Here is a 23,764-nt window from a genome sequence, read left to right on the forward strand (position 1 = left end):
GCTACATGTACAAAGTTAATGGAAACAAGATTTAAAAGCCTTGTAGTGAAAGAGGGTTTTAACTCAGGATTACTGAATATAATGCACGCCACACCTTTTCAGACTTTAATTTGTTTTAAAAAAAAATAAAACCATTTATCATTTTCCTTTCACTTTGCAATTATGCACTACGTCGTGTTGATCCATCACCAAAAATCCCCAGGAAGATAAATGAAAGTTTGTGGTTACGAAGTGGCAAAATGGGGGAAAAGGTTGAGGGTATGAAGACAAGCTTGCATTGAGGTAACGATTACAGTGTCCCAGGAACATTAGCTTGCCTTGTTCTGCCGTCTTCTCCTTTTTTCTTTCATCCTTCCTGTGACGGTACCTTTCCTAAATTGTGCATGTAAAGCTCCTGGATGCTCAGAACACAGGTGCTGGGCTGCAGCCCACAGGCCCCGGATGCTGAAAAAAAAGGGGGAGAGGCAAGCCAGCACACATGCAGAATTACAACGCCTCCATTTCTCACACTGACATAATCCCCGTGTTTTATTTGTCCCCTTGTAATTCTTTTTATATCTTGGGCTTATGTTCTTTGGCATTCATTCAATCCCTGCCTCGGGACACGGGGCTCTACCGGGCCCATATGTGTGCCTTGCTCCACTTAACGCATATTAGTTCCTTTGTAACTGTGACTAAACTGGCACGTCTCAGCTGGGAGATGTGGCGGCTCTGACTGACAGTCCATGTCTGGATCCTGTACTTTGAGTCTCACACAGACTTGTCAAACATGGGCTCCGTCAAAGCATCCCTCACAGTGCCATCAAGCACAGGGACAATGGAACGCGGCACAAACAGCCCGGCTCTGACCAGATGTCTCTGAATTACCCGCGTCGTCGTCCCGCCGTGTTTATTTTTAACAAAATAAATCTCTGAATAAAGTGTTGCCATGTTCTGTTTTAGCATCAGTGGGGGGAGAAAAAAAAAAACCAGAGGAAAAACTAACTGAAACATTTATCATGTTTGCATTTTTGCAAGATTGCCTCAGTGAGCGAGAGAGAGAGAGAGAGAGAGAGAAAACTAGGCTTGTACACCCCAATCAGATCAGTCACTAAAATTACATTGAGAAAGCTTTTCCAATAACAGCTTGATATTAGGACTTCAGCGTGGTGCTGATGTATGTTATCAGCAGAGGAAATCTGTTAAGTCTGTGCCATGCGATGCCAACAGTCTTAAATATTGTTTTCACAACTGTGCAAGCTAATTACCTTTAATTTTTCATCTGTGCTCCAAGGGTTGTAAGAGACTGTGATTAGTGATTCATTACTTCTCATTACCTGGCCTGTCAAACTGTTTCCTTTACTTATTCAAGCTGATTAGCTGTACATGCCCTGCCTCTCTCAATGTAGCTGAGAGAGAGATCTCAAACATGATCTGCAGATATGCAGCGATTGGTAGCAATGAGGCACAGGATAATCAAGAGATTAGCTAAAACTGGAGGAAAAGAAGCAAATAAAAGGATATAAAAAGTTGAATTTATCATTAAGATTTAACCTAAAAAGTTAAAAAAATACATGCCTCTGATCTCACGTTTGGCTCAAACTGGATTGTTCCTATTTGTCAACAGGGAGAGCATTACTTTAAAGGCAATTATACTCTAAAGGCAACATTGCATATAACAACAACCTTAGAAGGAAAATGCCTTCTGAAATTGAGCATCTCCACAACCATTGGTACCTTGTGTTCAAAATCTTTTTGATGTGTTCAAAAGCCTCATAATACATTGTCATGAGAACTTGGCAAGGATCCTGTATTATCGTCCTCACGGTGTTTGGTGGTAAGATAATCTTGGTATCTTCTTGAACCGTTCTTGTCAGTTTTAGTTGTTTTAAAGTTTTAAACGGGGGGTGGTCCTTTAGAACCCACCGTCTGGCATGTTTTAAGTGTTCCCCTGCCTCCACACATCTGACTTAAATAAATGGGTGATTAGGATTAACAGGCCTCTGCAGCCATTGATGGCTGTTGTGAAGGTCGTGCAATCATTTGATTCAGGTGTGCAGAAGCAAAGACATAAAACATGTAGGACAGCAGGTCTCGAGGACCAGGGTTGAAGACCATTTTAAACTATTGTTAAAAAAAAAAAAACAATAGTAAATCCAGGTCATGTTTAGCCAAGCAGCTATTTTCTGGTTGCCCATTTTTTGAGTCGTTAGGAACAACAGACATCTTACTAATTTGAGTGGCATGTTCTCTTGTCTTTCTTATTCTAAAAAAGCTTGGAGGAATAATTTACTTTTGTTTTGTACAACTTGTGTGGGGTGGTAATTATAGTGGAACCTGGGATTTTGTTTAGATTTATTTATTAGCACACAGAATATCTTTACTCAAATTTAAGGCTGGATTTTCCTCTGAAATTCAGTGAGAAGTTATGCTACGGCTGCAAGGGGTCAGAGATGCACCGAGACATTTGACAATTTTTTTTAGCTTGACGAGCCTTGAACAGTGGCCAGCCCCTCAGAAATATAAAAAAATCTGATCTTCTTTGATAACTGGTCTGAATTAATATAGCACTCTTCTACTCATATCAACCAGTCAAAGCATGTCATACTACATGTCCCCGTGTAAAGCGCACTCGTTCCCAATCGCATTCACAAACCGGTGCGTAAATAGGCAGCCAATGTGCCCCATCGACATGTGACAGGAGGAGGCTGGATTCAAACCCACAATTTTCCCGTTGCAAGACGACTACTTTACCCACTGTGTCACAGCTTTCCATGGAGGCTGTAGATAAGCACCATCAGGCTGCCGTTAACAACAATCTTCAGTGTGGAAGTTGTTACATAATTTCAGTGATGTGATTAAACACAAAGTCAAAAAAAAAGTGGAAGAATTTATTTAAAAGGAAACTGTATTTTTTTAAAGGAATCTTGGCTGTTTATTCAGGCTTCCTCTATTTATCTAGACCATGGATCTTCAATTCCGGTCCTGCAACTTTTAGATGTGTTCCTGACAGTGTTGTAGAACTCGAGTCCGAGACTCGAACTCGAGTCCGAGTCATTAGCTAAATTTAGAGATTCGTGACTTGACTTGGACTTGAGCACTGATGACTCGAACTTGGACTCGGACTCCTACATTCAGATCATTCTGACTCGGAAATTGAGAAAAAGACTCAACTTTTTTTATATATCATTAGGCCATAATTTTAATATGTCATTAGAATATTATTTGGTATATGATTTTAATATCTAAATTATTAGTGCAATGTGGTGGAGTGTGGATTTTTTTTTAGTTTAAAAACATGTAGGCTGTGCTTACTTTAGTGCGGAACTTGGACTCGACTTGGATCAATAGTGACTTTACTCGGACTTGACTCAGATGAGTAGTGGACTTGACTCGGACTCGAGTGGGGTTTTTTTTTAATGACTTGGACTTGACTCGGACTTGAACACTGGAGACTCGAACCTGGACTCGGACTCGAGGCATAGTGACTTGACTACAACACTGGTTCCTGATCCAGCACACCTGAGTCAAATGGCTGAATTAGCTCCTCAGTGAGCAGTCAAGTTCCCCAGAGTTCTGCTAAAGACCTGGTTATTTGACTCAGGCGTGTTGAAGCAGAGACGCATTTAAAAGTTGCAGGACCTAGAGGACTGGAATTGAAAACCCCTGATCTAGAGAAATCTTGGACCTTTCGCTCGGTTTTAGCTGTTTAGAACATTGTCGGTTAGGACATGGAGTCACTAGCACAAGACCTCAATCCTTATGAATGTTTCTGGAAATGGGAAAGGGATGACTTGAACCAGAGCCAATCAGCAGCATATTTAGCAGATAATAGGAAGGCTAAAAACAATATGTAAAGTTTTTTATGTTCCTTCGTTTTGAGCCTTTGATTTATTTGTGTCCATCATGTAATCAGGGGACAACTCCTGGATGAATGGCATTGTGGGTTAGCCCCTCTTTCTTCCATGTCCCACACAATCCAAACAAATTGATGGATGGATGGATGGATGGATGGATGGATGGACGGATTGATGGACGGATTGATGAACTCATGGCTGGACATCAGAACACTAACTCTGTTTCAAGGCGTTCACGATGACTGTGGAATAATTCAGTCTAATTCTGATCAGACTGCATAACGTGCTTTTGCAAATCTCTATTTCAAATGCCCTTGATGCCAAGAAAGCATAGCAATTTTATTTTGTTTTCAAAACTACATACACTAAAGGTTTCATAAATCTCAAATCATGTTTTAAAGAATCTCTGCTCTGACCATCCTAAATATGAGATTTTTGAACTGAAGCTGCGATGCAACGTTAACACTGCTTTAAAAACACAAAACTCATCCTTCAATTTAGTGCCTAATTACAAGCTTGCAATCAGATACTTTAGTGTCATTAGCCATCTACGTTCTTCCAGTGTGCACACCAAAGGGGGCCTTCAATCCCATTCACCTGACAGAAATAAGCAACAGGAGACCACTGACAGATTACTTTTATTACTTTTGGCCTGCTGGCGCCTCCTAGAAGATGCCGCCCAGAGCTGTAAGGTATATCAAAAAACACCACTGCAGGGAATATGCTGGATTTGGAAATGTGGAAATGTGAGAGTTAAGAGTCTGTATTCTCTAGGGAATACAAGTACAAGCTAATGATTACACTTAGTGATGCTAACCTCGCTAATCAATAATATAAAACCCTGTTTTGATTTAGTAAACCCGTTTGACAGCAACCTCTACCTCACATGCACCATGGTGCATCTTCTCTGCTCCTTATGTAAAGAATTAATGAGTACAGTTGGCAGAAAGGCTAAAGTAAAAATATTTTGAGCAGTTATAATTGCAGTTTTGAAAGAGACATTGGAATTAACTAAAACTGTTCAGGTTTACAAAACCCATAGGTTGTAAACTGGCCACAAAATGTCTTATCCTTCATTGTTTTAACTTATTTTAAAGCTTTTTTACAGATCTTTATCTGAGATATAATATGATTGCAGTATGAACAGTTAAAAAAAAAAAAAAAAACAGGTTGAACTCCAGAGAGATGGGCCCTTGCGATGAGCAAAAAGCCAGAGTATGACATTGATAGTGGCAGCGAGACGTTAACTAAAGCATTCATCACCATTAAGAGTAATTAACAAAGTTCCCCAGCATTAATTAAGCGGCCTTGCTTTAAGGGAAACTGTGCTTAATTAGGAGGTTTGACAGGATGAGGCTTTAGGGATGATCCATATCCAGAGGGCTGTTGGAGGGGCACGAGTTGCAGAATTTCAAGAGTTTCCTCTTGTCTCGCCACAAAAAACTCTGTGACCTTGGTCAACTCTGAAGATCAACCGCGGTGGCCTGATCCAGTTTGGCACGGCTCTAAAACAGTATTGACAGGTATGACAGGCGTCCGATTTTCCAGTCAGCTGGAGGCTTAGACCTTGTCAACTGTCGGAGTGAGAGATGAAGGGTGAATGAGCACAGGAGGAGGATGGCAGAGAAAGAGAGAGAGAGAGAGAGAGAGAGAGAGAAACGTAAAAGGAGGAGAGAAAGTACGGTGGCGTCAAAGAGGGCTAAAACAGGAGACAGACGTAAAAAACAACATGTATATCAGGTCTGTAGAAGTGTTTGTGAAGCACTCCGTTACAAAAACCAGAGGGTACGAGGATGACAAATGTGTATCCAAAGAATCTGTGATTGGATCGGGGATTAAGGGGCTGTCGTATCCCTGATGGGAAGCAGGCAGGAGACAGACAGACTGCCAGAGGAAGAAAGAGATGGAGGTGGAAGGGAAAAGGGAGGTGGAAGGAGGACAGTAAACGAACGTCAGGTTGCCCAGGCAGGGAGACGGAGTGGCAGAGTGGGTGGGCTTTGACAGACACATCTCACGCGGGCTGACAGCTCCGTCAATAGCCCCAGGATGGCCGCCGTGATTGACAGCTAGCAGGTGGCGCATGAATGGAGTTGTCAGACGGGCTGTCAGTCAAAGTCACATCGCTGTGGCTACGAGGGCCCGGCTGAGCAGGCACACAGCTGCCCAAGGTGATCTTCGGGTGTACAGGCAGGCTACTGGCATGGGAAGCCGAGGCAGCGCCCATCTCACTAAAAATTACCATACGTGGCAGCAGCAGCTCACAATAGCCGTGTTGATTAGGTCCGCGCTCTACCAGCGAGTACACGAGGTTTAGGCACGCATGGGTGGTTCCACTTAAAGAAAAGAACAGAAAGTAGTAAAAAACGATTTGAATGTACTATCAATGAATCGCTGCAGTTTTTTTTTTTTTCTTTTTTTTTTTTTTCCATTTCCTTGGTTCCCCTTAATTGAGCATTGTTCCAGCACGAGGGCATGAAGCATAGGAGTTAATGGGCAATAATTATATGTGAGAGAGGCTTTCTCCCTGGAGTGGAATCCAGAACAAATGGAAGCTCCGATGTGCAACATTCTACTTCATTACATCTGCTGCGATTAAAGGCCGAACATCTGGCACCGCATCCTGACAGATAGACGAGACATGTGGACTGGAAGGGAAATCAAATGATATTTGCAAAAAAAAAAAAAAAAAAAAAGAAATGCAACACGGGGTATTTACTGGATGAAAGAACAAGAGCTTTGGGCCGGAGCGGCACACCCTTAGTGTCAGACAGGAGCTGGACTGATAGATGCGCTAACGCGAGCAAATCGTGTGGACACCTCCGATAAAATACACGGCACCGGGCACATCTTCTACACTTTCACATCACAATGGACTTTATTATTATAGGCAGCTTCTTTTGCTACAGATAAATACGTACTGTGGCTCTTCAAGTAAACACTGGAATGTACATCAAGGTTGGTTGTTAACATGTTTCATAACAGTCTCGATCGCATTGACCCTTTGAAAGGTGAGGCTAGAACAGTTAATGTGTCTGTCTGTGTCTTCGGCCGCCGCGGCAGCATCAAGTCCCGCACAGCGACGTCACGCCTGACGCGGGGTTGTCTCCTGTGGCGCCCAGAGACAATCTGGACGGTCCCTGGGGCGTGTGCGAGCGTCGTAGGCGGCGGTCGGGGTAGAGGCTGTTGTCGAAGGGCTTGCGGTGAACACAGAGGACGTGGGTCTTCAGGTTTCCTTTCTGGGAGGCACTATAGGGGCAGTACCTGCACTGGAATGGCTTCCGAACTGGAAAAAAAGGGGGGAAAAAGACACGTTAAGTGAAGAAATACCCTTTACTCTTTGAGCATCTGAAGTAACTACCAACTACAGAACTTTGTTTCGAAGGCCCAATGTGGTTGAAAGCAGCCCTGAGAAATTTACACGGCCGAGGAAAAGTATTTACACTCCCTGGACTTTTCGTAACGTTAACTATTAACCCGATTTTAATTCAGACAAACTCCATATAAGAGACCGATACAGAATAGCACATGATTCTAAAGTGCAAGGAACACAGTTTTACACATTTTGCACTCATAAAAGACATTATTGAAGTGCATTTGTTTTTTGTATGTGTCGTATGTTTATGGTCACTGTCTCGGCTTCCCTTTCCCTGCTAAAAAAATATAGCATCCACCACAGCGAGATGGTTTCACTGTCGTGTTTTCAGGGTTAGGTGTTGGTCTTCAGACACTCTCAGCATTTTGTTTGCTGGCCAAAAAACGTCCATTTTAACCTCACGTCATCGTCTACACGTCGGCAGTGTGCCCTACATGGGTTATGTCTTCCCATGGCAAACAGTAAGCCTGAGTTGTGGATCTCTGCAGCTCCTCCAGAGTCACCATGGGCTTATTGGCCACTTCTCAGATTAATTCTCCCCCTGTCGGGCCCTTCAGGGGGACAGGGGGAGAAGACATGGTCTTCCATGTCTTGGTGGGTTTGCAATTGTACTCTTTTCAGCTTTTGACTTCAAAAGAATGCTGAGATATGTTTGAGATATGTTTGTTTGTTTTACCCACCCCTGCTTTGTAATTCTCCACAGTGTTCTTCTGGTCTGTTCGATGTGTCCCTTGGTCTTTAAGATGTTCTTTGTTTACCAAAGTTTTCTACTTAACCAGTAAACTTTGCACATAGTCCCTGCCTTCTAATTGCAAGACTTCTGAAGCCCTGGATTGTATTCAGGGGTACCTAAAGTAAAAGTGACTTTACACACAGCACACCTTTTGGGTTTTTATTTGTGACAGATGTTGAAAACCATGTATCATCTTCCTTTTAGCACTACTTTGTGTTGATCTATCAAAAATACCAATAAAATACATTGATTTTTGGTATTTGTGTTGGTACCAAATGTGAAAAGTTGAGTTGAACGTTGTAACCTCAGGGGATCCAGACCAGAGCTCCCTTCTGGTTTCTTTCTTTGTACAAGAAAACAATAAAATCTGCATCGGCAAAAAAAATTAAACCTTGTTACGCCTTTCTATAAGGCTTGGCTTTACTTTAAATAAATTATCAATCGTAGTCACTGTAATCTGGTTGTAGTTTTATTGCTGAACCTTTTTCTCTCTCTCACCCCCCCCCCCCCCCCCCCCCACACACACACACACACACACACACTTCAGAATTTTCAGTGTTTGGATTGCAGCACTTAGCTTTTAAGCTATAACCACTATGGAAAAAATCTGATATCAGTGAAGCTGAAACAGCAATGCGCCAACCGGGGGAGGACGGCTAAACAAAATACTGGGAATATTCACCCAGTAAGGATCATCTGGCGCCGTCCCAACACAAAACTCCAACCTTTGTCCGGGCATATCCAAAAAAGGAGTAACGTGCTACCGGAGCTGTTTCTTCAGGTACATTTCTACCCTGGTTGTTTGATTTCACCTTTCTAAAGTAGAAAAATGTTATCCATTTGTTGACTGAAAAACATTTCTGTTGTGGAAATTACAAGAAAACAGAAAACCACCCTTGCTCCTGGAAAAAGGTTTGTGCGGTATTCAGAGAATGGACTTTTAAATCCTTCTGTTAGTCTATAAATCCTTGAATGGTTTAGCACCTAAATACATCACAGACTTGTTATCAGTGTATCAACCCTCCAGACCACTAAGGTCCTCTAGCTCCAGCCTACTCTGTATACCCAGAACCAGAACCAAACATGGAGAAGCAGCATTTATTTTTTATGCTCCTCTTATCTAGAACAAACTTCCAGAAACTGTAAAAGTGCTGAAAGCCTGAGTTCCTTTAAATCAAGATTAAAAACACATTTGTTTAGGATTTCCTTTGACTGTTCCAGTTAAACTGTTTTACTTAAACATTAGTTCAAGTTTGTAGTCCAACTGTTTTTAATATTTGCTTTTAGTTTGTTTAATTTTTTTCTAAAAATCTTTTCCAACTTGCTTTTATTATTTATTTATATTCTCCTATATTTTAATCATGTAAAGCACTTTGTGTTGTCTTAGTACTGAAATGTGCTCTACAAATAAATTTGCCTTGCCTTGCCTTATGATCAGTTACATGCAACTAACCAATCAGATGAGATCTGGTTGTTTAACTGGGAGGCGTTTAAGCTCGTGGCTAAGCTAATTCTGTCAGATCGAAGGATTTCATGGTCCTCCAGTATTTTATGACCCAACAAAACGATTGACGAAAATTATCATCAAACAAAACAAGACATACGGTTAAGTTGGAAGAGGCGTGAAAAGTATCCTCGGTTTTTTAACAAAAACAAACCACTCTAACAAGAAGCACTGTGAATCAGGTGGTAGGGGAAGTGGGAAAACATGAGGAAACCGGAGGGTTTCCATCTGCCGGGAATGTCCAATAAGCATCTACTGAAGTGACAATAACATGTTGGTGGAACAAGTAACAGCGAAACAATACCTTTCAAGTATTTTTAGTAAGAAAAATAAAAATAAAATTGCACCAGTAAGGACAAATTAAAGCCAGCTGGAGTTTTAATAATCATTTGTAGTGGGACATTCTGGGACAACTGAAGTGATGACAGGTTTTTATAAAAAGGCCTGCATGTTCTTGCGCACATTTCCTGCTCTGAGTAAGAATACACACACACACACACACACACACACACACAGAGATAAATAAACATGCACACAAGTGCTGCACTGAGAAATGACAGACGTCTGCAGCTGGGCAGGAATGCATGCCAAAACTTCCTGTCTGTCCACCTCCTTAGTGCCTGCTGCATAGTTTCACAGCAAACAAAAGTGAAGCTACATGACGCAGCGCACCATGTACACTTAAGACACAAACACCGCATACCCTTAATAGCTTCCAGAGTTGAATGTGGCCTCAGCGAAAAAAAAAAAAAAAAAATCGCTGTAACGCCAGAGCCTGAAGGTGCAGCTAAGATCAAAACAAAAACTCATCCGGCTGACTCATTTACCTCTCCACCTAGACAGCAAAGTGTCCTTGTCCACCGCAGTCCTATTTTTGTGACGTTACCTCACATAACGACTTTCTCTGTTCCCCTCTGTCTCACACTGCAGTGTGTGTGTGTGTTTTTTTTCTGTGATTCATGGTTACAGTAAACCATTATGTGCTGATGTCATTCGACTTCGCTTCCCAAAAACTGAGGGCTGTCTCAGCCCTCTCACCCCCCCCACCCTCGCCTCTTCCCCTCTATCATGCTCCTCATCACAGCGGAGACAGCTGCATGCGGCTGAACACCCGCGTTCACATCTACATAAAAAAGGTGTTTTTCGGGGGGGAAAGTGGGAAAACTCACAGAAGGTGTGAGCAATAAAAGGTAATGCCCCATCTGTCGGTGTATAATAACCTGATGGCCGTAAAGGACACACACACACACACACACACAGTAGTCAAAGAGAGGATGAGGTCTGACACATCTGAATATCATCAGGGTGGCACAGAATAGTTTGTGTGGAGACTGTTTGGGCAGTAATGGGAGAAAAACCCAGGTAGAGAGTAGTTCGCAGCCCACCTGTTTGACGCCCACCTCCTCGACGCCTCTTTTGTTGGACGTGAGAACGTTTGGGGAACTATATAAACACTCCTGATTCTGTGATTCGGATCTGGCACGTCACGTTCGTCTCACATTCTCAGATTTCGCACATGTGGTGTAGGTTAATAAAACTGAGCAGATTTGCCTCGGTCGTGTTTGTGATCGCAAGTTGACGAGGGGAGCAAACCCGCGGCCTCTCCTGAACTGAGTCCACAGCAAACCGAAAAGGTGTCACGTCCCACATTAGTCGCCTGTTACCCCGTCCGCGTACCCCTCTCTCTGTCTCTGTTACCTTACTTACCATCCCACCTCGTCTCCCTCCCTCTTCCTCCTCCCCCCCGCGAGAAGGCGAGGGGAGGTCCGAGAGAGAGGGCAACCTCCAAATAAGTTCCATTAATCACAGGCCAGCGACTAATGTAACTAATATTTTACAATTAGGGAAGACAGCAGTGGGCTCAGAGCCATCCATCTCCTCACCACATGATCCGCTTTTCACAGTCGGCTCAAGCCTGAGCTTCATAGCAGCCACTTACGTTCAGGTAAACACACTCTCACACACACACACACACACACACACACAAGACTTTATGTGCATAGACCTGGAAACAAATGTAAATGAAGAATGAAGAAGGGTTTGCTGCGTGTGCAAAAATAAAAAGAAAAAAAAAAGAGTGGAGAGTTGTGTTAACGTTGTTAAAAAGTAGTAATGGTTGTAGTCCAGTCGGATCTGCTTTCAGCTCTCCAGAGCCATCGGGTCTTCTGAGAAATGTTTTCACCCAAAATAAAAACCTGCCATGAGGCTTCATTTTCTTATTCCTGCCAAACCTTCCTGAAGACCTGAGGGCTGCTGAGATTGTTGGTATTAATTACCAATGCAGCTTTTTAGTCTGGCTTTTTCCTGAACTTCAGTAATCCTGTCTTCTATTCATCCCTATTTTATTCTTATTTTATTTGCTGCTTTATCTTGTTTGGTTCAATTACGTTCTTATCTTAATGACTTAATGTTATTTAAATTCTAATTCATTCTTAGCACCTTTTTTAATTGTTTTAGTTGTTTCTGTCTCATGGTTAAGGTACATTTACAGCAGGCTAGGTTTATTTGTGTTTTCCAGTGTCTCCCTGTTCCTATATTTTTGATGCGACTGTTTCCTAGAAATTTTATTCCAGCTGTTTAAATTATTTTTTACTTAGTGCTTATTGTCTTGTTTGTATTGTTGTTTGCATTCTTGTTCATCTGTTTTTATCTCATTTATGCTCATCTTGTTTTTAGCTTAAGGAAAATATTTTATAATATATCTGACCATGAATGGGAAAAGGTGAGTTTGGATTGCAATACGCAAGGCATGACCTGGACTTACTTCAACTTTAATGGCCAGTAGCTATTTGTTTCATCTAATACCTAAATAAAAAACATGATTACACAAACAAGGGTCTTATATGTATGAGAGCTTAATAAGAAATTCAGATTTCACTTTACAGCCCTGGATTCACTCCTGACAATGAAACTAAGAAGAATTTCAGTTTCAGTAATGAAAGTGTTTTCACACCTGCTGACGGGACTGTGAGATGCATGGATAAAGATTGATGAATGCAACTTTTGGTGTTATCATTTTTAACTTTTTGCTCTCTCTTTTTTTCTTCATAGTAGGTACACATGGTCTGACGTTCTGTTAACTGTGACATCATCCAGGGCAGACAGATCATCCGCTATTACTATATAACATAGAAAGGATTCTTGAATCAATGTGTGCTTCTGTGCTGTCTGTGTCTTTGCTCTGTCTTCTCTAACCCCAAGATGGTCCAGGCAGATAGCCGTTCACACTGAGCCTGGTTCTGCTGGGGGTTTTCCTCCCTGTTAAAGGGGAGTTTTTCTTTCCACTGTCGCTTCATGCTTGCTCAGTATGAGGGATTGCTGCAACGCCATCAACAATGCAGACGACTGTCCAAGTCTTGAAAAGCGAATGCTGCTTGTCAAGACTTGATGCAATCTACTGGGTTTCCTTAGACAGGAAACTTTTTAATCAAATCATACAATCTGTATGATTTGATTTGACTTTGTAAAGTGCCTTGAGAACGGTGTCTTGTGAATTGGTGCTATATAAATACCATTGTTCAATTCATCTTTACAAGGAAAATATTCTAGCTTGAATATCTGTCTAATAATATCATCTGTTCAATAACATCCACTATCACCGAAAGAATACCAAAATATAAATTATTTTTATTTTACTTTATGTAAAACAGTTATCTATATTCTGCACAGGGGTCCGGTGTCAACTCACTGCTTTGTCCTGATTTCCCTCGGTTCTATTTGGAATTCAAATTCATAAACAACCCATTTCGTACCCACGTACTTCAGCACCACAAAGCAGTTTATTTCTCTTAGTAATTTAATATTTTTGGTAAATATGTGATTTGATTTAACTGTATTTTGATTCCTGACGTTTTCTCACTACGTCTTTCCACTGATTGGGGTAATGGTTCCCATTCAGACCAGTTGAAATGAAGCAAAATCCCTATCAGCGACCTTCTGCTAGTAATCTTTTTTTTTTTATTATTCACAACGGGATTATCAAAAAAAAAAGTTTTAAATCTGTGCTTGTCTCAGAGGGTTAGACATGTTAATGTAATGTCTGTAGAAAATGCATTTCCACTTTTCATACCTGATAAAGTTAAAAGTATAAAAGGGCCAAGAGACAACATGTGAAATGATTTTACAAGGCTAGCCAAAGATAAATTGACAGCGGCTATAATTTTAGATAAAGATAATAAAATCTCTCAACTCTGAGGTAAAAACGGGGGAAAAAAAACTGTTATTTCTCTCTACGTTTTTTGGACAGGACTATATTGCAAAAGATAAATCTCAATGTGATTCTGCATGAATGTCACATGAGGAGAAAAAAAAATGTTGGTACTGCCCAGTAGGTGTCAGTAGGCTCAAATATTTAAGCTGTTAAAGGATTTTGCATGGTATTAGCTATTTGAGTAATTTGGAATATTCTCTGTCCTATCTTTAGTCACATGTTGACTCGTTTCCGATACACCCTTTCTAAGGCCTAGACTCTTTAAAAACATCTTCTATTGCTTATCTCTTTAAAGAAAAAAAAAAAACTATCAGCGAAGACGTCGTTTGTATTTCCACTCTGTAATTTCCCTCAAAAGTGTTTAGCAAGCTCATGACTTGTTTGGAGCTGCGTGTCTGTGTGAGGTGAGTGCGCTGCGTGTCAGAGGCTGAGATAATGACCATGATGACAGTGGCGTGGCCGACGGGGGCCCGAGGAGCTGAATGGTGACGGATGACACAGGCCTGAGCTCTGATGGCACACAGACAGTGAGTGATGACTGCACATCCTTCCCATCGCTCCACCCTTCATTATCTCTATGGGGCGAAGCGCGGCACAAAGGCAGGCTACGCTGCCCTCTCGCTGCCCTCAAACGACATCTGCTCGCGGAGACAGCCGCACTACCGCTCCTCTTTCACCTCGCTGTCGCTCCATCTATCTCCATCTACGCTGATCTTTCTCACTCCTTTTCTCTTTCCTTTTCTCTCGCTCTCTGTCACCCTCTCCGCGGAGGGTACACAGAGGTCAGACAAAGAGATAATGACTCACCCCTTTCAACCTTTCAAATCAGAGCCTTTTCTTTCTCTCCGCCCGCTATGTTCTTTTATTCTTAATCCTTTCTTTATTGATCTTCTTATATTCCTTGTTCTCATGCATCTGAGAGGTCTGATCTGATGTCCCGTAACGATGCGGCTCGTTCGGCTAATTAGTTAAAACGGATTGTTTTGAGGTGAGCTGGACCCAGAGGCCGAAGCTAACAGCTAGTCCAAGAAGGACCAAGACCGAAGCAGACTTTTAGTATTTAAAAAAACAGTTTAATCTTCTTAATATTTCTGAAGCTTTAAACGGCGCAGCTCTTTCTTATGTTCCTGTGATGCTTTCTGAATACATTCCAGGCAGACCTTCAAGTAAAGATCCTCTGTTCACACCAGGAATCAGCTCAACAGGCGCTCACTTTCCTTTCAGTCATTCCCATCCCGTCTCCTCCCTTTATAGGTACCACCGATGTTTCAAAGGGTCCCTAAAGAACTTTTTCCAAACTGCTCGTATCTCATTTAACGGCCTTTAAACGCCGTCAGAAAGTGATGTGGACTGACCTGATGTTAGTCCACAACATTTCTCTCATTCTGTGACGTCTCTGCATTGGGGGGCCAGCGGGGCCAGGCCCCACCAGATGTCGCTGTGGAGCTCTATGTTCACAATAATCAGAGGGGCATGATCGTTCTTTATAGAGCAATATTGTAAAAAAAAAAAAAAAAAAAAAAGACAGATTCCCTTAGCAATAAAATTCTATAAATAAATATTTGTGTCTAAACACCTCAGTCTGCCAGAATACCGACAAGCTCGGTAGGCTAAATCCTCTTGAGGCGCCTTGATATTGGGGCTGGCCCACCAAGGTTTGTTTAATATATAAGGAAGATCTAAAATCGCAGTGCGCATGCCCAACATGTTCTCAGCAGAACGTCGGGGGGCACAAATCCTGTAGCTCCAAGCTCGTCTCGTCCAATCAAAATACTGGATACTGTTATGTTTACGTTCTGCCGGATAGGGTGCGACCATCTAGTGTTGGCTGTCCTTGCTAGCTAATGGAGGGATCGATGTTAATCCTTTCTGTTCACTAAATTAACATTATTAGTGAGTCTTTATTTGTAATTTTATGTATAAAAATGAAATTAAATTTAGCTTATATAAATGGCACGTCTAGTGCTGGTTTATGCTTTATGCTTCTTTTGATTATTGAGCCGATGTGTGACAAGTGAGATCAATAAAGCCTATCTTATCTTATCTTATCTTATCTAATTTATCTGTTTCATTTAAATTTGATCAAAGTCAGGTTGTATTAATCAAAAAAAAATTGTTGCTGCTAATAGGTGTTGAGTTTCTGTACCCCACTTAACTTATAGTAATAGTAATATATAGTAATAGTAATACCATCCTTATTGTCATTGAAACATACATTGAAACATACATTATAACGAAATTTGCTCTCTGCTTTTAACCCATCACCCCAAGGGTGGTGATGGGTTAAAAGCAGAGTGATGTGTGGTGCCCGGGAAGCGTTCTGGGGTTAGGGTCTTGCTCAGGGACCCAGAGTGCAAGCACTGGGGATCAAACCGGGTACTTGCACCGGGTACAAGCAATGGATAAATCATGAAACACTGTGGAAACAGACATCATCAACTGGATAAAATATATCCCAACATTGACATTACCAATAAATTAATGTTCTTCCGAGATTAATGAAAATCTGTCCAGAAAAGGCTGCCAAGAGGCCTAAAGCACCTTTAAAGGAAACACAGGAATTTCTGGCAAGTATTAGCAGTGATGAAGATTTTCCATAGTCTTCATATGGTTGGGCTAAGAGGTGGGGAGGCTTCTTATCAAGAAGAAAAACATCCAACAGCCAGCTAAATATTACAAGGCTACATAAAAGGTCTCCTAAAAGGATGTGGAGAGGTGTTTCATGGCGTGACGAGACTAACAGGAACTTTTCACAAAACGTCCAACATTTTTGGACCAAAAAGAACATTACACACGGTCAAAACAACGGCATAATGAGGCATAATGGTGACAGCGTCACGTTTTTACTGGATAAATGTTGGCACAACACCTTTGTGCTTTTACAAGGAAGCTGGAGATGAAGAGAAGCTACAGGAGATACCAAAAGCACATTTCCAAATCAAGAAAAAAAAAATTATTTTTGCAAAGGGAAGCATGTGCCATGCTCATCCACTAAAACCCCAATAGACCAGGTTCTGTAATTAAATCAAAAGGTATTAGTTTAAGGGTCTGCAAACCTACACGTACATACACATTATTTGTTTGAGATTCCAGTTTGTTCTCGAATTGAACAGGTTATGTGCAGTGGGGGTTCTAGACTAAATTTAGCAGGGTGGGACAGTGTTTTTTCACAGGGGCACAGAACAAAAAATAGGGGGGGAAAAAACTTTCCACATTTTATCGTTTAATATATTAAATAAGCCAAAGAGCCAATTGTGGCTCTGGAACTGCAGGTTGCAGACCCCTGATCTTTTCTCAATACAGCGGAAGCTTAACGTGAAACAGCTTCATTTTTAATTATTGTTATTTTTTTTTATATTTATTTTTTAATTATTTTGTCATTTTATTATTGGGTAAAAACAAAAACGAAAAAAAATAAAACTGATCCAAATGACCAGTCAGTCACGGTATCTTTGTCAGCATTTATCATCCTAAGAAAATTAATATCATGTTTTTAGTACAGGGGCCATAACAGGGGCCAGGAACAGTTCTACAGGGGCACAGGCCCCTGTTGGCCCCTGTCTAGAACCACCACTGGTTATGTGTCACATTAAAGATTGAAGATTTTAAAATATATATATTTTGTCCTGCTCTAATTTATTTTTTGTATCATAAAAAAAAATTTCTTCTTTGCAGAGGGGTGCAGACTTTCAATATGCAGCGTATGAAGAGAGCCATTTTAAGGCCTCGCTTCTGGCTAAACATGGTAAACGTTGCCATCTAGTGGTGCCGGCAGATCAGCGCAGCACCGACGGACTCCTTCAACACACAAGGGGAAGGAAGGGGGTTCGATGAGAATAATGAGCATGCAGACAGGTTCAACCAGAGGTCACCATCTGGCCAATTACCACTGCTGGCGCATTGGAGCCGACCCGAACTGTCATCGCAAACACATCACTCCATGTCCAAACTGCCCAGCAATATGTCACCATGCCACTCGACGTGCCATGCAGTATGGTGGGAAATGGGGGGGGGGGGGGGGGGGGGGGGGCAACAGGAGACAGCCCCGTGACTAAGCCACCTGGTCATCACGGAAGACAGGACAGGCTGCGGGGCCACCTGCCCAGCTCGCCTTTTTGGAGGACATTCAGTGGACTCTCAATGTCAGCTAGCCGTCTCACTGTCCATTGTGACTGACAGGTGTTTATTGTATCTTTGACATCCGCTTCCTCGGGGAGGAGGCAAAAAAAACGATCAATCTGCAGCGAACAGAAGGCAGGGAACACTTAAAATAGCTCGCATTGATCAGATTACTGAGAAATACATGCAACAGTTGCAGTGGAATATGCTGAATGGGGTGGAGGGTGGGGGGATGGGGGGGGTGGGGTTAGAAAATGCGGCTTCATGACACGAAACAGATATTTTAAAGCGAACTGAAACGCGTCTGCCTTTTCGGAATCCCGCGTAATATTTTAATCCAATCAGCATCATGAACAATAATATGAAGGAATAAAAAAAAGAAAACACAAACTATAAAACAGGAGGTGAAGGGGAGGGGCGTTTCTCTGCATATTATAATAACCATCTGTACAATCAAATAGAAAAGTACATCTTGCTGTTAGAATCATAAAGAAAGGGAACAGATGTTAATCCCTAATGGAGTTGACAGGCACTTTCCTGTCTTTCACATGAACATATTGAGTTTCTGAATAAGAGGGGGATCAGAGGGAAGGTGTATCATGTTGCACTCATAATACATGCATATCAAAGACCCCAGCTGTTGGATTCCCTCTCCTGAGAGACAGCATTATTAAATCTGCACTCAGCAAGCATATCACACCAGCGCAAGAGCTTAAGCCTCTCCATCAGTGGGCTCCATCGGCTTGGCGATTTGTAACCTATCACACAAGGAGATTATATCATCCTTTAAAGTGTACAGCTAATCAGTGCCGCACACCTGTGTCTTATTTAGCCTTTATTTGAGATCAGAGTTAAGATCTGGGAAGAGAAGAACAAAACAACAAAAAAAAAGACTCGAGTGCTATAAGTATAGAGGAAGTGTGTTGTTCATAATTGGCATGATTCACACAGACTCACACTCGCTCTTCACACTCCCGCTATGGGGGGATGAAGGCTGAGATCCTGCCAAAAAAGTCTTTTTTGGAGTCGTGTAGCACAATGCACGTGGCTTGGCGGTGTCACGTGCCGACGCAGGCCCTGAGGTTCGAGCGCAAGTTAACTTCAGCATTCTGCTGCGAATCATCGATCAATAGATAACAAGAGGGCGGCCAGCCAGGCTTTGTCCACTAGATGGCATGATATACCTTTGAATCTGGAGCGAGCCCCATCTGAAGCCGGGTACCAGTGCCGGCTGCTTCCATTGTGCAGCGCCTTGCAAATGCAGTCATTATAATTTGAACTTTTTTTTGCATTTTGTCATGTCAAACACACAGTCCGGCATATGATTTTATGCGATAGACCACCACAGAGTACTGCATAATTATGAAGAAGAAAGAGAATGATGTGAAGTTTTCATATCTATTCACAGATAGAAATGTGGAGTACATTTGTATTTACCCCTTATAAATATGATGCCCTTAAGCTAAACCTAGAGCAACGAGCCACTTCTTAAGTCATTTAATTAGAAATAAGGAGTCCACCTGTGTGATATAAAACAGAACTAAAAATAAGTACAAATTTCTTGAAATTACGTGTATTCGTCCTAGATTTGAGCAGGTAAATACGATGATCTGCCAATGGACTGAGTATTCTTACCTCTAAAATAAGATAATTAGATATACTGCACTTGAAATAAGATGATGGAGATGAGTTATTCCTATTTAAATGCAAAAAATATTATTCCATTGGCAGATTAACTGATTTAACTGCTCAAATCGAGTACAAATACACTCATTTCAAGAATATTCTACTTATTTTTAATTCCGTTTTTGCAGTGAAGTTGCACACCAGACAGATCAGGGGTAAAGCTGCGAGCTTTGGCTATCTCACAGTGCATCGCTCCAATCCGTCATCAGAAAATGGAAAGAGTGTGGCACGACTGAAAACCTACCAACTGAGAAGAAACTACGTAACAGGCCCCTGGTAACTCTTAACGAGCTGCAGACATACTCAGGTCACGTGGATGGATCTGTGGATTGGACAGGTAGTGGTCGAGCACTCTTCAAATCTGGTCTTTATAGACCACAGGTGAGCAGAAAGCAATGAGTCTCGGTTTGCAGGGAAGTTTGTAAGGTGCTCTTGTCAGACAGGACCAAATCTGAACTTTTTAGTCTACATGCAAATCGTTATCTGTAGGGGAACTAACTATGGCTATGTCTTCATGTGTTTCTCAAAAGGGAAGCTGGTCAGATGGAAGGTACTAAACACGCCCAACCCTTGCATAAAAACCTATTAGAGGCTGTAATATGTGAGACTGAGGGGGGAGGCTGAATTTGTAACGACCCTAAACACAGCTAGAGATGCGGTGGAATGGTTTAGACCAAAGAATATTGATGCATTAGAACGGCCTAGTCAAAGTATAGACCAAAATCCGATTGAGAATCTGGGGCAAGACTTAAAACTTGATTCTGATAGATTCTTCCCATTCAGCCTGTGTGTGAGCTTGAGCAGGTTGACAGAGAATAAGAATAAAAAATAAAAAAAATTTTTGCACTTCAGATGTGCAAAGTTGGTAGAGAAACGCGGTTAAAAAAGTTGCTGTTGTAGTTACAGCGAAAGATGGTGCATCGTGTTGGCCTGTCACATGACATTCACCATGAAATACATTGAACTTTGTGGCTGTGACGTGAAAGAGCTAAAGGTGTGTGACGCGCCGCATGATGGACAGGTTTATGCTCACCTGAAGCGTCTTTCTCCACGTTCTCTCCGCCGTTCACGCTGGCTGTGTGGGCACTCACGGGCGGGCTGTTCTGGTTCCCCTGGGATCTGAGGAAGGAGAGCAGGGCACCCTGGTGAAGGAGCGAGTCTGCCTGTCCTGGAGTCAGGCTCTCGAAAGAGGAGGTGGGAGTTTCGGCCACGGCTCTTCCCCACTGACCCAGCTTGCTTTGACTCTTTCCACCGGGACCCTCGAAATCGGCACCGGCCTGTCCCGGCTCCTTGGACTCGGGGGCGTCGCTCTTTAGCATCCTCCACTTTGTAGACTCTTCCTTTTTGTCCTCCCTCTCAAAAGTCTCAAATGCAACCTCGGCATCGTGCCCCAGGGAGCCGGCGGAAAGCGAGTTTATGTCGTCTTTTGTTCCCTGCACCAAAAGGTCACACTGATACGCCGGTTTCAGGCTGAGTTCAGCTGCTGCGTTCGGGTAACTTTGTAGCCGGCGGCTAATGGTGGACGAGAGCCCATTACTGAAAAGGCCAGACATCTGCACCAGCGCGGCAGAGGACATAGCTGGTTGAGATGGGGCCGACTCCGGCCTGACGGACAAGTCCAAAGGCTCATACTGGGACTTTCGGGTTTTATCGGACACAGAGGCGTCCGCGTCTTTGTCGTTGGGCTTGGACTGCTTGCTGGCCAGCACGACCTCCTCAGTGGGGCCATCCAGACCTAGGTACTGCCCCGGAGCGGGACTCCAGTCTTCTCTGGATCTTGGCCGGTGCTTGGTATTGGGGCTGGAGCTGCTGCTGCTGCTACTGGGCCGCAAAGGGGAGGAAAGATCTGCGCTGCTCTGCCAGGGGGGGAAGTGGTAGCGGTCCAGATGAAAGCTGAGGGAAGCTGTCTGTGCAGTCGCATAGTCACTGGAGATTGGACACCTGTAGATGTTCTCACCTAACAAAAAGAAATCACGACAAAAGCGCGTTATAATCCAAATCGCATTAAGAATCTATGGTTATATGAGACATTTTGAGCATTTTGCTCTATACGCACCAAGACCAGTTGTCTAAACATGAAAAATGTTGCAATCTCACACCAGGCTGAGTTGAATGATTTAAGTGCTGCCCTGCAGTAAATCAAGCTTGTAATCAGCTTTCAGCTCCAGTGATCCATCATCTTACAGTATGGACGCCACCACCATGTGCAATAAATACACCCAAAGATGTTAACGCTAAACAAGATTCTTCCAGAAATAATAAACAGTGAAATTGTTAAGCAACTAGAACAAGGCAGATGTTGCAGACACGAGCCGCGCTCCATCAAAGCCCGTAAAGTGGGTTCGCGAGTCAAAAATAACGTCGACATGTGAGCGGCCCTGATTAACCACGCCATCTACTGTAACTGAGTTTATTTTTGCTTCATACTTGAAAAATGGCATGTTGGAAGCATAATTCAAAAAGTACAAAGTGTGTTATTGTGGGGAGCGACAAAGGGTAATTTTTTTTCTGCTTTTTATCACGTGAATAATAACCATCTGGATACAAGATTTGATCCTAGGCGGCATAACTTTTAATTAAAGGGAGTCTAAACGTCTACCCTCCCTCTGTTTACCTACACTTTCATCCTTAGTGCCGTCAGAGAAATACCCTTCAGGGTTAAACACACTCCATGTGACCATTTTGAGTTAGTGATTGTCTCAGACCTCTGCCTCGCACTGTCTTTAAACAGCCCAGCTGTTTCGCTGCCATTCCAATTACAGTAAAAGTCATCCGGCGCCATTAAGCCACAAATATTGGCAGTTTATTGCCCAACACTCTCCTGGCATTTGAAGGTCAGGTCATACATTATACTGTGTCTTTTAGGGATGCGTCTGGGATGGGGAGATAAACCCACCACCATTAATTTAATTCTATGCATATTGATGCCTTATTGTTCTTCTTTAATGGACTAATACCTAAGTTACTGCAGTGATTCATCCCCGCCACAGAAATATCTATTTCATACGCCCAAGGATCTGACCCTAAGGTAATTCTCTGAGGTAAATCCAGATCTAATGATCTGTAGTACCAGCTCAATTTTGTTTCCCACTTTAGTGGCGAAACCCATCATTTTGAACAGAATGGCAGTGCAAGGAGCGCTGTTTTCTCGACTATTACAATTTACAAAACCGTAAAATAACACCCACATATTAATTATATTGAGCTCTACTTAATGAGATTGAAAAGTCACAGCTGAAATTGAAAAATCATGCCCTTGAACTAAAGTAAGTTCTCCCCTTTTTACCCTGTATATGATTCTCGCGCGCGCGTGTGTGTGCACACACACGCGTGTGCGGCAAAGTACGTGTGATTTAATGTCTGCGTACATTAAAAGTGCGTGGGCGTGCGAGAGCGGGAAAGAGACCCTAAACAGTGCCACACCCTTTTCTCCAGTAACAAACAAACACACACACGCACCAAAAAAAAGAGACAGAAATCCAAACAGCTTAATGGAACTCTTTTAGACACGCTATATATCTCAATTATTCTGTGGCTTAAATTACGATGACATTACGGGCAAGCTGCAAATGCAGAAAACACATATATCTGACCTCATCTTCCAGTGCGGACCTTCTTAAGCCCATTTGCCAGCCTTCATGAGAGCCGTAAAACCAACACAAAGCATGAAGACTCCCTTTGCCCCCCCACCCCCCCCCCCCACCCAACCTCTTCTCTCTTCCCTTTGGATGGGTGCCATCTTTGTGATTGCCTGGTTCATGCTAACTTAATCAGTTTAAGATTTACTTACAGTGCTGAGGCTCACATTATGTGAAGGGAGTAATTTTAGAGCTTAGATTTATCAACCAAAACTCCAATTACTGCATCATTACAAACCCAAGCCTCTCTCACCTAACACAGAGCATCTAATGAAGTGATGCGTATGAGTTATCCGCTCCTCGCTGGATGTGTGCACGGTGGAGGGGGGGGTAAAAAAAAAAAAGGTAAATAAATAAATAAATAAGCGCCTCAAGTGAGCCGTGTCTGTTGGAAGAAGAAGAAAAAAAAAAAGCATGCAGCTGGGCTTGGACAAGTGATTCATTTCTTATGGAAATAGGCTTTAAGATTTACAGGCATATATCCCTGTCAATGCAATCACATTCTCACATATTATTTGCTTACACGGGCATTTGGCAGTTATATTGTAGATATCAAATTCTATATACAGCAGGGCTTTGGCTCTCTCTCTCTCTCTCTCTCTCTCTCTCTCTCTCAGCCTCTCTCTCTAGATATAGTGATGTGAAAAAGTATTTGTACCCCTTAC

At 42.4% G+C, this 23,764-nt stretch overlaps 1 protein-coding gene across 1 annotated transcript in view; it reads right to left on the minus strand.

Moving 5' to 3' along the window:
* Positions 1 to 6,682: 6,682 nt before the first annotated feature.
* LOC105924387 (zinc finger protein 516) overlaps positions 6,683 to 23,764 on the minus strand; it is a 33,315-nt gene continuing 16,233 nt past the window's right edge. Inside the window, exons 3-4 of the mRNA XM_021315371.2 lie at positions 20,495 to 21,418; positions 6,683 to 7,119 (exon numbers count right to left, since the gene is read on the minus strand). Of these exons, the coding sequence (XP_021171046.2) occupies positions 6,899 to 7,119; positions 20,495 to 21,418 (1,145 nt within the window). The 3' untranslated portion in view covers positions 6,683 to 6,898. The remainder of the gene's footprint in view (positions 7,120 to 20,494; positions 21,419 to 23,764) is intronic.

The sequence above is a fragment of the Fundulus heteroclitus genome, chromosome 2 (assembly GCF_011125445.2).
Source record: "Fundulus heteroclitus isolate FHET01 chromosome 2, MU-UCD_Fhet_4.1, whole genome shotgun sequence".
NCBI lineage: Eukaryota > Metazoa > Chordata > Actinopteri > Cyprinodontiformes > Fundulidae > Fundulus > Fundulus heteroclitus.